At 37.7% G+C, this 17,683-nt stretch overlaps 1 protein-coding gene across 1 annotated transcript in view; it reads right to left on the bottom strand.

Moving 5' to 3' along the window:
- Positions 1–6,361: 6,361 nt before the first annotated feature.
- The window catches only part of CTTNBP2 (cortactin binding protein 2), an 87,233-nt gene continuing 75,911 nt past the window's right edge, over positions 6,362–17,683 (bottom strand). The window contains exons 18-23 of the mRNA XM_032185322.1: positions 14,339–14,544; positions 13,983–14,168; positions 12,266–12,326; positions 11,203–11,335; positions 9,122–9,223; positions 6,362–7,219 (exon numbers count right to left, since the gene is read on the bottom strand). Of these exons, the coding sequence (XP_032041213.1) occupies positions 6,974–7,219; positions 9,122–9,223; positions 11,203–11,335; positions 12,266–12,326; positions 13,983–14,168; positions 14,339–14,544 (934 nt within the window). The 3' untranslated portion in view covers positions 6,362–6,973. The remainder of the gene's footprint in view (positions 7,220–9,121; positions 9,224–11,202; positions 11,336–12,265; positions 12,327–13,982; positions 14,169–14,338; positions 14,545–17,683) is intronic.

Below are 17,683 nucleotides of genomic sequence, written 5' to 3'. Positions count from 1 at the left end.
GATGTGGGGCAGGCACCCCTCTTTCTGGAGCAAGCTCTCAGCAGTGCCCCGCAGCGACAGGACCAGCACTTCTGAACTTGTAGGACTGCACACAAATGTACCCTTGCAGGAGGCATTCACTGCAGTGACTGCATGTGCATTTGGGAATGGCGTCCCTTCCGTGTGCAAGTTCTCATGTTCCTTGAAGACATGCCACTTTTAATGGTAAAACCAGACTTCCTTTCACAAGCTGCTCTAATTCGGTACAAACTGGGTGGCACGCAGAAGTGACGTGCTTAGCCCAAGGTAATTATTTCAGAAAACTTTTAGAAATGTTCTTACTGGGGGGAGAGGTCCAGGCAGTGGGCAGAATGTTAGAAAAATAATCAAACCTGGGTGGAAAATGTGAAAATCAAAATGTAAAAGGTTTCTTTGGATTCACTTCCTGCGAACAAATTAAGAGACGCTATCAGCCACACGCACAGCATGCTTCCTCCTCTTTGTTCTTCAAGCGGCAGAGGCAGTTCCTACCTAGCAGAAAAGGCCAAATGCCCTTTCATAGCAGCGCACTGCTCCGTGATAACGAAGGAAGAGAGGATATTGACTGGCAAGCCTGTCACCATCTGCCATGTCTCCACAGTTACAGGAGAACTGCGATTTCCTCAGAAAACCTGGGAGGCTCGGCCCGAGCCTGCACACACCCGCAGGCTGACAGCAGCGCACGCCAAAGGACAGGACTCCTAGCAGAGGAACTCTTAACAGTCTGCACATGTAGGTCTGGCACCTTTATTTCTTACTGTGGCCTAAAAAAAATAAAAATAAAGGAGAATCCTCTCTGAAGTAGACTTTAATAATGAAATCAGTTTTTATACTCTTCTGGTTTGCAGTTTTGTGATGAAACTGAACTTTCTCTAGGATATTTTATTTATTTTAATATTGTTGCAAACATTTATTAAGAAAATGATGTATTTTCAAAGTGATTATGTACTATAAAGAAAAATATATTTGTACAAAAAGTTTTATATTTGGTTTGCATTCTTTTGTTTTTTGCCACCGGTCTTCAATGTCACATTACACTATCAAGAACAAGGGTTACAAGAACTCCGAGTTAGGCCGGGCCCTGCCCCATGCTGTCTTTGTGCACTAGTGGTACAGACCTACCTCTGTTATTATTTTTATTTTCTTTAACTGGAAAAAATAAACACATGCGGAGCCACCCCCAGGGCCTTTCCCTGTGGGAGCCCACCCAGAGCTGCTGGGGGGCGGCCGGGTGCCAGGGGTTGCAGCTGGGCCCCGGCCCCACTCCTCAGCGGCCCTGCCCAGTCCCTGCCCGGCCTGTGTGGTGCTCTGGGGCCCTGGAAGGAAATGGTGTCCCCTGAGCTTCTGGAGAGGGTCACAGTGGAAGGAAATGGTGTCCCCTGAGCACTTGGAGAGGGTCACAGCACTGCCAGCCCCACGCGTTGCGTTTCCTCTTCACCATTAAGACCCAACACAGAACTACTGCAGGTGTTGACAAAACTCCAGCCCCAGGGCTGGAAATCAGGGCTGAACTCTGGTTTAACCAGATCTACCATGATTTGCTCCATTTATGAACCACTCAGCTCCTATGGAACTATTCTCTTCTTGATTATTTTTTTTTTTTTCCCATGCCCTTGTCCCACTGCCAGTTTAGCTTTCATGGCCAAACAAAGCCAACAGCGTGCTGAGGCAGCATGGCTTTTGCCACCCAGGCTCCGTCCCTGCTCCCCACTTCCCATTTACCCTCTCGCTGGGCATCACCAGCTCCCAGCAGCAGCCCCCAGGGTCACACAGTTCTCTTCTAGGGTTAGGGAGAAAGGCAAATACAGCAGAGGAGACACATGTGGATGCTGCTGATACATTTCAGAGACGATGCTTTGAGTGAGTGAAATAAACCACCAGCTGCCTGCCCCCAGCCCCTTAGGGTGCTGCAACACATCCCAGCCACCCAGCTGCCGGCCCCTCTGCCATCAGGTCCTAGCTACCACCACCGCACCCCACTTCCCAAAGCTCCCTGGCAAGATGCTGCAGAAGTTGTTCTCTCCCTGCCCTCCAAAGGAGGTCCAAAAATTCTGCTCCAGCCACCATGCTCAGGCTGGGTCAGGAGGTAGCTTTTTGCCAGCCTCCCTAGGAGCTGCATGCACTGTTCATGGTGTAAAATAGAGCACAGTAGAAGGACAGAAAGGAGAATATAACCCAACATAGTGGAAGGAAAGAATGAACAACAATGACCTTCATAAGCACAGGCTGAATGTTATTTAAGAGGATTTTTCTTCTAGTATGTGCTTTACTCCATATACATTTAATAAAACAAACACCCCTCCCAAAGCACTTTGTAACTGACAGCAAACACCTACACTATCAAAGGGGTGTGTGTCTGCGCACATGTGTAATAAATGCCAAGGAGCGTGCTGACTCTAGTACTACAGTACTTCTTTTACAGCCTGCTATGAAGAAGTCAAAAAAGATTAAAAGAGTGAAATTACCCCGCGAAAGATCTATAGCCCTCCTTACGCACAGAGGAGAAGGGAAAAGGGCAGCCAAACTGCTCGGTCAGCACCAAGAACCTCTTAGGACAGCAAGGGCCACCCAAAGTTAGCCTAAACAAACTCGGATGTACACATCGACGCGTCTTCATAAATCTTACATACAAAATGACTACACAAAGCAGCTTGATCATCATCATGAGCAGAAACTGCTCGCTGGGCTCAAAGTAGTCTGCTGCTCCAAAAACCAGTTCTGCTTTCACAGTTGCTTAAGTGGTGCCTTACCAGGTTTATCATTTTATGCATGAAATATCCTATTTCCAGAATCTCTCTGTAAGCTCCACCTCTCCTATTCGCACAAACCTTGCATCCCTCTGCCTGTCCCACCAGCAACAGAGCTGCCCAATGCCCCATTCCCACCTTCCTGGGCTTTGGGGGACCACACCGCACTCCTTTGGCTCCCTGAAATGTGGCAGTTCTGGGAACCTTGGGAACCACTTCTGATTACTTCTGAATTGGTGCTTAATGCTAGAGGTCAGTTCAGAACTTTAAAATTTGTTGCATTTTATTTACTTACTACATCTAGAAAATAATCTTGAAATATTTTTCTCCTTTTTCTGTCACAAGCTTGGAGTTTTAGCTCTACCATGACTCGGCTATGATTTGTTTGGCACTGGGGAGAAAAAAAAAAAAAGCCATGTAGGACTGTGGGTACAGTTATTCATTAATGGACAGTTAACTGCTGCTTAAAAATCTTGCAAAGCTAGCAACATGCAATACATTAACACATTTTCTTTATAAACCATCATATTCCTCACCAAACAATTTCCTGTTCTTAGGATAAACAATACAACTTCTAATTTTATTCACTAGGATTCACTTAAATCTTGAAACACAATCCTTGTAAATGCAACTTGAGGTCTTCAAGAGATGCCTTAACTTTCTTGCCTCACTTTCTCTTCTTTCACAACACATTCTTTCTCATTGTGATCGGTTTTATTTATTTATTTATTTTTATTTATTTATTTACTCTCCCCAAACCTTTCTAACACATTCTATAAAAATAAATGCCAGTTTACCTCTGATACACTCAGGGCCCTGCAATCACCACCGCTGTCTCTGTGACCAACTTGTGGGCTGGGGGCAACACATCCCTGTGCAGCAGGGCAAGGAGCGTGCCCCAGCAGGAGCCATGGGCTGCTTGTGCACAGCTTTCTTCTAAACCTGATGAGCAGCACATGGAACTGGGGACTGCAACCCTTTGAGCTGGTATTAGCTACACCTGGACTGCTGCTGTGCTGAGAAAGCAATCCCTTTACACCAGGCTTTCTTATGTCTCTCCTAGCTATAATTTGAACATCACCTACATCACTTTAGCCCATTTTTAACCCAAAAAGTGGCCACTCATCCCTTCTCCAGACTGGCTCCATCCACAGGCATCTTTCACCAGCTATTCTGCTTCTCCTGTTTTACTGGAAAGCTGCAGAGTCTTGATGTTTTTGCAAATCACTTGGCCTATGTTATCAGAAGAAACAAGCCTCAGAAATTTAGGCCCTGTAATTTTTCTCGTTTTGATGAATGTGGATGCCTTTGTTGAATGATGGGACAGGTTCTTCCATTTTGGAGCTCATGCTCAGTAAATAACTGATGCAAATACTATCTGATTATCTTCTAAGCAACATATTCCATATTCTTTGTTAAGAAATAAAGTCACAGGAGATATGCTGAAAGCTTTTGTTTTCAGGGCTGATGAAGTGGAGAGTTGGAAACTTCAGGACTCACCATGGTCATTGGTGGATGAGAACAGAGCCACGTAGGAGTGTAGTGTGGTCAGGGGCTAGAGAAGCCCACCCAATGGTCTGTAGAGCAGATGGAACCTTAGAAACTTCCCCGAGTTCTGTTCTCCATCTAGGGGGTATCCCCACCTACCTCACCTCATGTAAAGATGGGGAAAAGGGTAACAGATGGAAGTGGAGTGTAGCATGGAGTAGCGTGGTTCACCACAGGTAGCACGCTTAGAAGGACCTCTATGCCTAAGACACAAGAAGGCATGGAGATGAAAGATTTTGCCTTTTATGAACCCCAAATAAGAGTTGTTATTACAAGCGACATATGAGATGTGCTGTTTGCAGCATCACAGGAAGAAACTGAAGAGACACTGACGCCTGTAACTCATGAACAGAGCCTTGCCTTGCGTCTGCACCACCTATCCCAATAATAAAGCACTGGAGAGGCCGATACGGCCTAGTGAGAGCTTAGCAGTTTGGAAAGAAGACTGAATTAGCAGATCTGCAATATACCATGTGATTAAAGACGTATGAAAATCACAGACTGCGGTGAACTGACAGACAAACAGAATGATAGCAGGCAGAAGTCAACCAGGTAAAAGATGCAGATGGAGAGGGATTAGGACAGCAGGCTGGAAAGAAAGGATAATGAGAGGATTTACAGGCAATGCTAAATTTAGCAACAGAGACTTCCAAACAATGAGCAGATGATCAAAGCTACCCAGTCTTCCACAGATTTTCATTCAAAGTACAGCACAGAAGACTTTTGACTCTCACAGACAATAGACAGTCTGAAAACATATCTAAAACCAGGCTTTAGGACACTGTGCCTAAGATGGTCTCACACAGAAACACACTGCTAACTTTTCATCTAAATGGGGCTTGCCATTTCTAATGTGTATCTTTAAGGTAGAACAAATCTAGCTCTTTTTTTTTTTCTTTTTTTCTTTTTTCCTTATAGATCTTAAAAATATATACATGTACCACTGTTACAAATCTTGATATTGCAGCTTGTGTGGTAACTACAGCACATAAAGGATGCTAACTTCTGAGAGCAGCTTCTCTGACCTACAGCCCTTCACAGCTGACTCATTCTACTGTAAAATCAACTGTAGAAGCAGCATCCCATTTTTCAGCACCAAAATTACTACCAAAAACCAGCCTCTACAGCAATTACCCTTATTCAGTTGTATATAACTAGTACTATTGCACAAAGTGTTGAAGTGCTAATAAAACAGTGGTTACTGAAAATCATAATGCTTTCTAGCCATACCGTAAGGGAAACAATTATAGAAATAAACTTCTAATATAGCGTATCTATAGAGGTAACACAAACATACGAACTAAGAGACAAAGATAGACACTATGCAGTACAAAAATTTTATTGACATGAGTTTGGGATGACTGTTTTACATATAAAGGTGAACTGGTAGGAAACAGTTTTGTCATTTTTTTCTCTTTCAGATTTATCTTGAGAAAAAAGCTACTGTGGAAATTATAGGTGTGACCATGTCCATAGCTCTCAAAACCATCTCCTGATAACTCAACAGAAGGCAACTAAGTCTGACCTCAAGATAACTCTACATGTTCCTCTACATATCTAATGAGGTATCTAGACAGCGAGTGTTGCCACGTTATAACAATGCACAAGTAAATAACTGTACTACCATAAGGAGAGACTGGGGAAATATTCCCTTCATCGAGACTCTGTCCTGGGAAAATGTTCTGCCTCTGTAGTGGGGAAAAATGAAAAAGACTTCATTTTCACTGCAACTCAAGTATCATTTCACAGCAATTACATCTTAAATCCACAATAGAAATTGATAATTACATAGTAACTCATGTTATCGCTACTCCATTCTCTCTCGTAATACTGTAGTTAAGCTTGTGCTCAAATTCCTTTTCAGTAAAATTTGTTTCCATAAAACACTATTATTTCTTGTGTACTTTAAAAAACACTAATGAAGCATATAATTTTTTGTTTTTACAGTATACAAGAAAAACTTAGTTAATAAATGACCACATTTTCTTCAATTTATCAAAGAATAAGAGTCTGAGAAAAATAACTTTTATTGCATTTTAATTTCTCAATCTCTTTCCTTTTTTGAAAGATAAAAGTTGTAACACAAACTCATGACATTTAAGATGAAGAGAAGCTTGGGAGAAACAGAATTGCAATTCAGCAGGCAGATGATGGGGAAATCAAAGTATTTAATATGGCTTGTAGCTGAAAGTAACTGATCTGCACTTCTGATCATTTTAGTTATTGCCACATTCCATTAATTTTTCATTAACTGAAGATAAAAACATGTCTTTAAAATGCATGTACAATAGCTTTAAGCCAGTACTGTACATATTGTGCAACTCATCTGAATGCAATTTAACACGTGAACTTAATAGAATATATTTATGTACAGTATATACACAATCAGAATCTTGTGGTAATACCCCTGAATATTATCATTTAAACAAGAGTCATTTTCATAACAGAAAAAGAAATCTATGAAGGTGGCAAAACTGCCAGTTTTTGACATTTAAAACAATATAATTTCCAGCTGATTTACATACAAACAAAACTGTGGTCCTGTACAAACTTTACATTACAGGGAAACAGTTTATTTTAAAAAAGTATTTACAAATTTGAGTACTTGGTTCTTTGCAATAGAGATCATGTGAACACAGAAAATTGTATGGTAGGCAGGTTTATTTATTAGATTTTTCTATTTGTTCTTTTTTGTGCAAATTCCAAATCTCTCTTTTTGTGTTGTTATCTGCCTCTATTTGCCTTGTATTACTGCTGCTGCTTTTTTTAGTATTCTGAGAAGGCTGGGTGATTTTACTTCTAGGTACAGGAAGAAAAGATTTAACTCTTGAACCACCCAGCTCTGTCTTTGATTTACTGTTGCTGCTTTCTACAGTTCGACTGCTGCTGAGAGGACGGGTTCCATCCTGTGAATAAAAGAAAGCATTTTTGTATAAATAATTATTGTACTTGACCTGAAAAACAGCCATTCAACCCTCTGCCCTTACCAAACCTTTGTTATTTTCAATCCTTTACAGTTTAATATGACAGTGTGTTACTACTTGGTGAACTATGGCTTTTTTTTCCTTCTGTGATTGAAAGGAAATATCATGAGCATTTTAAAATACCAAAAGAAGAAAAGTCAATAAGGTTTTTGCATTGGCATTCAAAAATCTTAAATTTAATTCTCAAATATCTCAATTTTCAAAGTAACATTTTTTTTTTTTTCTTTCATCATAACAGAGAAATGACAGCTGCAGCCACAGCTAAAAGGGAAAAATGGGCATTTAGTTATGCCTTACATTGTTAGAAGGATTTTTAAAAGTAAACCAAATTCACTATGAAAAAATTATAGTGGGAATGATCAGGTCAGCTGACTTGCCAAATTATCTAAGCATCATTACTATATAAAGGTCTGATTTGGACTGTCTGAAATTAATGTGTTTAGAGAAACAGTCAAAAGCAGTATACCTAAACATGGATCTGCAATGTTAAAATTTTTTCCATTCAGTGAAGTCTGTTCTCTGGATTTCAAGTAAAATTACAAACAATATTTTTAAAATTTTGAATATTTGAATATGAAAAAAGATGATGGTCAGGGTGGTAAGTCATCTCATCTAACTTCATTTTTTTTTAATGCTTAGGTGCACAAGTTAAACTATTTTCAGGGCTACTTTGTTGTACTGACAGAGAATAGGCAGTGTACCTCCAAAATACAATTTACCACAGTGAGACAGTGTCTGGGTTGATCTCCAGAGGAACCCAAGTCTCTGAATGCCTATTAAGAGAACACGGACAACAGACTCTGTGCTGGCTAAGGTTAATTGAGCTGTATGGTCACAAATACTCTCAATGTTCAAAAACAATAAAGAAAAGGAAATTATCATCCAAAGAATGAAAACTAAGGTGGGAATAGTATATCTTTACACTTAGTGGGGTTGTTTAGCCCTTAAACAATTATTTTTAATTTCTGTAAAAAAAAAGAACAGATAGTGGATCTGATATATATTCCAGTAGTATTGAATGTACCTTCCCACTCTGAAGCTACTCTTAAGATAGTGAAGTTTGTTCACATTTAGACTCTCTTTTCGCAGAGCCACCAACCTTATAACAGTGTGTTGCTTTTGGCATCTCATAAATAATATGCCAAGACAACTGTAGAACAATAGATAGCTAGGCAGAGAAATAAAACTTTTAAACAAGAAAATCATACTTTTCAAAAACTCTGATTATATACCTTCTCAAAATCTCACCCACTGAGAGCTCTGACACCAGAGTGACTCCATTCTACTGAGATAAAAACACTTAGGAAAATATTGGTTTGAGATCTTACATATTTTGGTAATCACTGCAAAAGTGGGTACAAAAATAAACCACGAGCCAGTAATTTTACATCAAGAATTTAACGAAGTTTTCAGCTTTTGCAAACTTATTAAATAGATTTACTTAGTTAACAAAAAAAAAAAAAAAAAAAAAGAAAGAAAGAAAGAAAAAAGAAACCAGAGCTTTTATTTCTCTCAAAATCTGATACAAATAACTTACAATGTTGAAGGAATGTTAACAATACTTGGCCTAGGGAGACGCTTCATGTAAACATGAAAAACGTGTAGCAAATACATTCATTGTTTAATAAATCTTCGTTTCCATTAAGACACATGGAAGAAACTTGGCATGGTGCGTCCAGTGAGTTTCCTAAGAATCATGACAGTTTATTCTCATAATAAACAGGGCACTGGAACACTCATTCTTTGTATCCAATCAGGAACTCAGATGTTAGAGACACCTAAACTTTAGACACTTTCAGTACTACTACGAAACTCTTCACCTACCTTTTGTTTCGTTGTTTTACTTGGGTTAGTACCACTTGCTGAAAATACAGGATTGTTCTGAGAGTTGTTGAACATCAGTAGTGCATCCTTAGAATCTGCAATCTAAAAATGATAAGAAATTATGAATTCTTTATTATTCTCACAAGAAGTTATGTTTCTGTTTACCAAGTTTTGGAATCTTGACTTGATTTTCATGTAGTTGCATAATGAGAGTGTGTATAGTAGCAACGCATAAATATCCAATGAACAAGTAAAATAACTTTCCTTTTACTCTCGACAGAATTTAAAGGGGAGGGAGGGAAAGAGAAAGAGAAGGGAGAAAGAGAGAGAGAGAGAGAGAGAGAGAGAGAGTTAACATTGCCCATTGTCAGAGAAGACTGAACATCTTTTTCAGAGCAATACTATATAGTGGAGCTTAAGGGCAGTTTCCTGTTACATTTTATCAAGCTTCAGGGATGTCACAGAAAGAAATGATCCTGTTCTCTTCCTCCTGCCATATTTCTTTCCTGCTATATTCCATCAAAATTTGTGACCATGAAGTAACAGATACAATCTGATCAGTCTTCTGACCTTGCTGAGAACTAGGTATTTTATCCTGGGGCATGGTGACCCGATTCACTCTGCAACTGCAAAAGTACTCAATCCCATCATAACAGAGGCAGCAGGAACACGTAGTGAAAAGGCAAATTAGAAAGTTGATGTGCTTATTTTGATGGCAGCCTGAAATTACATCACACAAAGCAAGCATACAACAGCACCCTTACTTCCGTAAGCCTCTACCAGGCAGTTAGGGAATTAACAGAAATTGCTACCATGGATGGTTCCACCCATGATGAGGAAACCGAACAAAAGACAGTGACATCTATCTCCTTCCTCATCTAATCCACATTTCCTTGAATTGTCAACAACCAATTACATTTTAAATGTTATTAAACACAACTTTAAGTTGGTTACCATTTCTTTAAGCACATCCCATTCTTTCAAGGGCAGATACCGTAAATCCCTGTTAGCTGACTTAGTGATTAGCTGACCAGCTTGGAGAATGTGACTCATCCAAGTATTGTGAATACTTTTTTTTTTTTTTTTTAATAAAAAAATCAATCAAAACAAACTACAGCCTACAAACTCCCACCCAAAACCAACCAACCAAACCAAAACAAAAATCACATAATGAAGAATTTAATTAAATGCGTTGAAAAATCTTCCCAAACATAGCATTTCTTAATAAAAATGTGTTTGTCTTCTAAGGATAAACAGAATACTTAATAAAACAAAACTAATGAGACTATTGTTCAAGGAGATCCTAGAGGATATAATGGATGGCCTAACTAGACAACAGCCTAGGACTGCAGAAGCTTGCTTGCTCTCTGTGTTTCCAAAGACATGGATCAGCTACTCCAGTCTGAACATAGCCTGCTGTTGCAGACATCTACCTCAGCTCTGCCAGGAAGAAAACAAAGAAAACAAAAAAATAGCCATAGCTACCGGGAGATCAAAATCCATTCCAGCATAAGTCTTAGTCATAGACTTAGGAGTCTTGCAAGGTCCTTTCACCCTCTTCTGCCAGAAAAAAGAATTGTGCTAATGCCCCATTTGCTGCATGAGGCAGCAAAACATAATTTTGCCTACACAGCAGATGAGCTTTGAGCCAGTTCTACGATGGCTAATGAGATTACATTATACAAACAAAATGTGCAATGCATACCGAGAAAAACTTTCTCTGTCTTTAGGACTGCAAAAAAGTTTCCCAGAGGAAGCAATAATAACATGAAAGATAACATGGGGAACAGTAACGCAGAGAAGGCTATTGTCTGCAGCACTTATGAACTAATAAATTTCAGCCTCTACTGCAAAAAGCTCTGTAATACAAGATAGTGAAGGTGTAATTTAAAATAATGTGTATTAAACCAGAACACTCTCCTTCAAATGTATTATTTATTAGTTGACTTTGGTTTATTGCCAGCTAACTTTACAATTTTTTTCAGTTCAAGCAGTGCTTGTAAATTAAAAATTTATTTTAAGCATGTAGCAAACAGCTGCATATGGTAATTATGTAAATTATTTAAAAGCCTTATGTTTACCTTGCTTATATCAGGCTCAGATTTGCTGGAACACATACTTTGAAGTTCCTGCACAAGATCTACTTCATCATCAGAACCAAGGGACAGCCTTTGCTCTAGATTTAATGTTCTCAATTGATCATTCTCTGAAGACCTAGTAAAAAAAATAAATATAAATCCAAACCCAAAACAAACCACAAACAAAACAAGATATAGAATTTAAAAAATAAATACTATATATACCTGGAAAACAGTAATTTATTTCCAAATGTTTTTACTACTACAAACAGGAAAAATATCTAATTCATTGGCAGTAGCAGTTGTAAATATTTGCTATTATCATAATAGATCTCCTGTCTATTCAAATTATTCTCTCTAACCTGAAATTCTAAGAAGGGATTCTTCTGCCCACTGTATTATTATCATTATTATCTTTTAATGGCGCAACCAATTTTATTCTCATCTCTTCATTGGACTTAATTCCAAACACTTTGATTTTAAAAAGCCAGCATACTGGAAGCATAAAGTATTCTATGTTCTCTATTCCTGTGAATATGATGGCATAAAGGTTTCAGACTGAAGTCAAATCTCAAATGCAGTTCTATGAGACTAATTCATACCCTGTCTTAGAGAAACTCGGTATTATTTAGAATAAAGTGCAGGTATGGTACAACTTCAAATTGCCATTCAGTAAGCCAAAACAGCCAGAGGAGGTTTTTTTTGTTTGTTTGTTTTGTTTTTTTTTTAAATACAATGCCAAGTGAAAAAAGCATAAGGTTGGCTTTTCATGGCTGAAAAAATGTTACATAATACTCTTAAGACATACGTTATTCTGTTACATAAAAAGAACACAAGGAGCTGCAAGCTTTGAATTATAGAAACTGATTCTAAAATAATACCAAGTGTACAAATTTTATTTTCTCTTGGACATGAAAATTAAATAGCATTCTTTTATTCAGATGTAAAGACAAAACATTATCAAGTGCAAACTCTTCATCTATTCATTGTTAGGTGCTGGGTTACCACACCATTTCAAGATCTTTATTGTTCCTATGTGTTACAAATATCAAAGATTAAAACTTACTTTGTGGCAAGAGAAGCTCTTTTCTTACAGTTTGCTTGCAACATAGTCTTAGATTTTACACCTGCAGAAAAGAGAGTTTGAGTTATTAGTGTATTATTATGTCTGCTGAATTCTTCTTCAAAAAAAACCAAAAAACAACCTGTGATAAATGGGGAAAATGTGCTCTCATTTACTGGCTAAATAAATAAAGTCTTCCAAAGTTCAGAATACATCCCTTCAAACTGTTCAGAGTAGCATCAGGTCCATATGGGACTGCTAAAATAGCAAGAGTGATGCCATTTTGTGGAAGTCAGAACATCAGATTTCTGTGTTACTGGTTCTCTCAAACAGAAATCACTTATGAATGGGTAAAGATTTAACTTCATTTAAGAAAAATCAAAGAATCTGCCCGTACTTTTAATACGAACAACATAGCAGAAACGAAATTAAATTCACCATTTAAAAAAAACAACACACACACACACAAACAAAAAAACCAACCAACCAACCAAAAAACTTATTTACAGATATTAATTCGACTCCAAAAGCATCTCTGCATACAAAGTACAGTGCTAACCATCCTACTTCAGTTTATGTTCATCTGAGTTCTCCAAATCATAGTGGGATCTTAGTGGAATTAGATTAATCTTAGTGGGGTTAGATTTGTTCACAATTCAAACAGAGAACTAGAAAGCAGAACTGGGACATTAGATTTGCAGTTCAGCAAAAGCAGATTTCTTTCTGAACAAGAGCTGAAGAAATGAATCGTTCAATTCAACATTAAAAAGTACCAGGCATCAGGTATTTCAGTCTTTTATATATAAGGCAATTGAGACTAAAATCTTCCTGTTTTTAAAATGAAGGAAAAAAAAATCATTTCTAAATTCCTCCCTAACTCTCCTGTCTAAAGGAGAGTTACCTTCATTTTCAGATAGCAAAAACAAGTAATTTGGTTTTCTCCTCTAGAAATTTTCCTGTTCGACATGGCATTTGGTTACAGCATTTCAAGGTTTCACTTCTAGACAGATATAAAAAAGAATACAATAAAAAATAAAATGAAGTTCTCTAAAAAAGAATGCAAGAATGACAGATTGCAAAAGAATGAATGTTGCTTCTACATATATCCAGATGATATCCCTTTGTAGTAAACTGCTTGTTAGATGGCTTATGATCTTGAGGTGAAAACACATTTCAGAAGTGTCAGCTACTAGTAGAGCTTCCACATTTATACACACCCATAAACCTGGTGACACAAAGCCTTACATGATATAAAGATTTAAAAAACAAAACAACCCTCCAAAACATTGTGTGTGTACTCTAAATCAGGTGCAGATTTAAGGCATGAAGGAGGGAAGCAATCAAGTAATGAAGCTTCCTCACAGCCAGTACTGAGGAAGGGAACGACAAAGCATCACTCTCATCAGTGTGACGTGTAACTATTGCTCTATCTCCCACCATCAGAGCCAAAGTCTACCTCATTATCACACAAGAGAAAGGGCATTATAAAAAAAAAAAAATAAGGAATTGATTAGGTTACCTCATAGTGACAAAGAAACATATTTTTTTGGAAAAAAAAGTCATTTTTAAAAAATGAGTAAACATAAACACAAGTGCTATTTTGTAGCAAAGTTTAAATTCATGATGTGGAAAAAAGTTACATTCCTATGTACTCAGTTTAAACCCCCACATTTTTTTTTTGTTTTGTTTGTTTCCCCACAATTCAAATAGAAAACTTTACCTTCAGTATTTGTCTCTTGTTTATTCCATGACTGGGAGGATAAGTGGCCTGACTTTTTGCGAGGACTTGTACTCACTTTTCTCCAAGAAGCATTTTCTCCTCTTTTCTTACCACAATTTTTGTAGCTTGAGACCATGGATAAAGGAAAGTTTCCACCCTTAAAATCTGCTATGTAATTATCTAACTCTGAAACAAAAATAGAACAACGTTAGAAAGAATTGTTGCAAATGGTGCTTCTTTGACAAATTTGTACAACTCTGTTAAGTTTTGTGGAAGTTTTGCAAAAGAAACCAAATGGTTAAAAGCCCCACTTTGGCAATATACAGCTACTTGCCTTTCTGATTGTTCACTCTTACCTGTTCTGGGTAGAGGACAGCCATGTAACACAGCTTTATTTAGCAAGATACTGAGAGCAGCTTTAACAACAGCCTGTTGACCTTGACTGGGATTTTTTTTGGCTATTGTTTGTCCTGGTACAGATGGTCTCTTCACAGAGGCTCTGGAGAGTATTGCTTCTTGGACTCTGGGAGCTATCACAGCATTCCATAACTTGGACATCCACCTGTAGGTGCACAAACAATTCTTTAGCCTCAGAGAAAATTATCAACCCCCCAGATTTGTGGGTAATACTTTGGGTAGCACATCAGATTTTGTGCTTTCGGGATGCACATATATTTTGGACATCCCATTGTACTCAATATCAGCAAGGAACTGATTTCATCAAGGAACTGCTTTATTTGTTTGCTTTATATTCAATTATTTGACCTTTTTTTTTTTTTTTTTTCTCAGATGGCTTTGGCAAACTGTTTACCATCTGATTCTTTTCCTCTTTCAAATGAGAACATAAACCATCATTTTCTTTCTAAAGCTTAAAGAAAGAACGTTCCAGAAAAAATGTGTATTCATGTATATTAAAAAGAAAAAAAAAAAAAAAAGCAACCAACCAAAACCAAACCAAACCAAACCAAAAAAAAAACTCTCTTTCACCTTTGCCAGCACATGGAAAAGTTTCCATGCTTGCAGGTGTTCATTCATAGCATATTTGCTGCCAGGGTGGGAAAAAAGGGCTATTCAGTCCTGATCTCACCCTTTCTAGTATTCTTCCATTTCCAAACTCGTCCAGCTTGCATGACCTTTCTTTTTATACAGCTGCCTTGCTCTCTCTCTCTCCTTTTGTTTATTTGGTCTATTCTGAACTGTGTTTCCAGGATGCTGTGGATTTTCCAGATTGTCTGGTTTAGAGACCGGGTCTGATTACAAAAAAATTGATTCAATGGGATGTGGTTCTTGGGGGATTTTTGCTTAAGAGAGAAATATTACACCTTTTTAGCACAGGAGTGAAAAAGAAGTGTATTAACAAATAAATTAGTGGTATTTGTCACAGCTTACAGTTCTCAGGGGAGAAAGGCTAGCAGTTTCAGGACTAAGGCTTGTTTCACACTATATCAATCTTTTTAAAATCAAATACAACTTTTTTTTTTTTTTCTCCCTCCTTATTACCATCTTGTGGGATGTAGATGAGTAAAATTTAGAGCTACATAGGTTATATCAAAGGTCTATATGAAATTACAGGCTATAATGATGCTTCAGCTTCTCAGAAATCCATTCAGAAAAAATGAAGGCGAAAAAGTCTGTTTCACTGAGGTGAACCATATTCCTCATATGTTGATACACAGAAGCCATCTTATTACCCCAAATGATGGCTTTTGGCTGGCTAGAAATAAAACTTTTTCTTTTTTTTTTTTAATTTAGAATGCATGAGTCATTTAATATATATTTTTCATTAGTTATGAAGCATAGATTGAATTTTTATGATATATAATTATACTGTAAAGTGCTTGTATAAGCTTGGTAAAAGTTATATTAATTCACAAAAGAATTAGTACAGCTAATAAGCTGTAAAATGCATATTTAAGATGTTCCTTGAAGCTTCTTAGCACGATGTTGTAGATACATTCCATGTAGACACAGTTTGCTTCTGCTAGCTGACTTAAGCTATGGAAGTAAACACTGGTTTACTATAAATTGCCAAACTGTAACTTTATCTCTCACTTTCTGCTCATGTAAGCTTCTGACAATCTGCAATATTGCTAGTAGGAATAGTCAGAAATGAATGCTGCAGAGATAAAAATTAATTTAGCACATTTAATCTAACAGTTAACTGCTGATGGGCTTTACAGTGCCATCCTCTCTTAATAAAATTTCAGCCCGGTGTTTAAATTCAGTCCTAAGTTTGGTTTTCATTTGTGCACATTTTGATTAAATCCCCAGTTCTTTGATGTACCTGATATTTTGGAAAGATGTAGTATCGCTCATCTCTGAAAAAGAGCTGTAAAAAGGAACTCTTCCCTATCAGAACATCATTGTTAATTTTCTAGATCATAAACAAAAAAATGCAGCTAAAATTTTCCTCATTTATTCAGCCTACTCTCCAAAACATGTGAAGCTACATGAAAGAGCTCACAGCATGACACAATATCCTGTTGTGCTTTCTCTCTCCCTCTCTCTTTCCAGTTGCCTGCTTTTACCACTTACCTTGCGCTAACACCCAGCCCAGACCTAACTCAGTTTCCAGATAGCTGGCTACTACGTTAATGAACTGAACTGACTCAGAGAGGCTTTGACAAATGCAAAAAGCAGCAGAATAGCAGTGGAGAAGAGGGGCAAGAGGACAGGAGTGGCTAATTAGATTGAAATAACACCAACCAGTGAGCAGTTAATTAAACCTATTTACTGCTAGTTATATGACTACACTGTTAGGCGTCACACTGCTAAACCTGAAGTGTCTACTAAGTGCTCACTGCAGCTGTGCTTTCTAATTGTTTATTAGTAGACAAAAACTGCATTCAAATGAAGAGTCAGGTGGCATATCACTACTGTGAAAGATATTACGGAGATGTGGTAATTACCTCAAAATACTGCATTGTGAATCTAGTCAAGGTTACTCAGGACAAATCCAAACCAAGAAATGCATAGTTAAGGTATCTAAGCAACACGTTTTCTGCCTTCTACTGATACCATTACAATAAATAACTGATTAAGACATTTCAGTGGACACGGATTAAGAGGAAGACAGGAGATAAATGCATGGTGTGCTTTATTCATTTTTTATTTCACAGCAACCATAACATTTTCAGCCAATGCTAAATCCACATTTAGAATTCGATAATTACTCTGGATATTAGAAAACCTTGCCCTTTAGAGAGAGACGAGAAAATAAACAAGCAAAATTTATCGAGATCTGGACAGAGAAAAAGGTGAGAAGGCTAACACATGCACTAAGAAACGGACCTTGGACTAATGGTGAGCAGAAACTGATAGGGGAGAAAAGTCAGAGAGGGAATAGAAGGGGCAATCAAGGAGAATGCTGATTATACATGAGAAAATATGATCACATGGTGAGAAAAGTAAGGTCACACAACCCAGAAAAGAACATTATTTGAGTTCTGAGGAAGTTGGAATCTTCGTTAGGGCTCGTTACCTTTCTAATATAGCCAAACAACATCCTATCATGAAACCAATATAGCTTAAATTTCTGTAAGTATTTCTTGTTTCACTTGCTAATATTTGCAGAGGTTGGAATGTGAGCAGATGTTCAAGCAATACGTACCAGGCAGGAAAAGGCAAATTTTCATCATTCTTCTTTGATTTCACTGGACATCTAACCATGTGCATAGCTAAAAAGAATGTATCTGCCTTAT

The sequence above is a fragment of the Aythya fuligula genome, chromosome 1, assembly GCF_009819795.1.
Source record: "Aythya fuligula isolate bAytFul2 chromosome 1, bAytFul2.pri, whole genome shotgun sequence".
NCBI lineage: Eukaryota > Metazoa > Chordata > Aves > Anseriformes > Anatidae > Aythya > Aythya fuligula.
The sequence above is the reverse complement of the archived record's forward strand: the minus strand, read 5'-3'. Positions and strand labels throughout refer to the sequence as shown.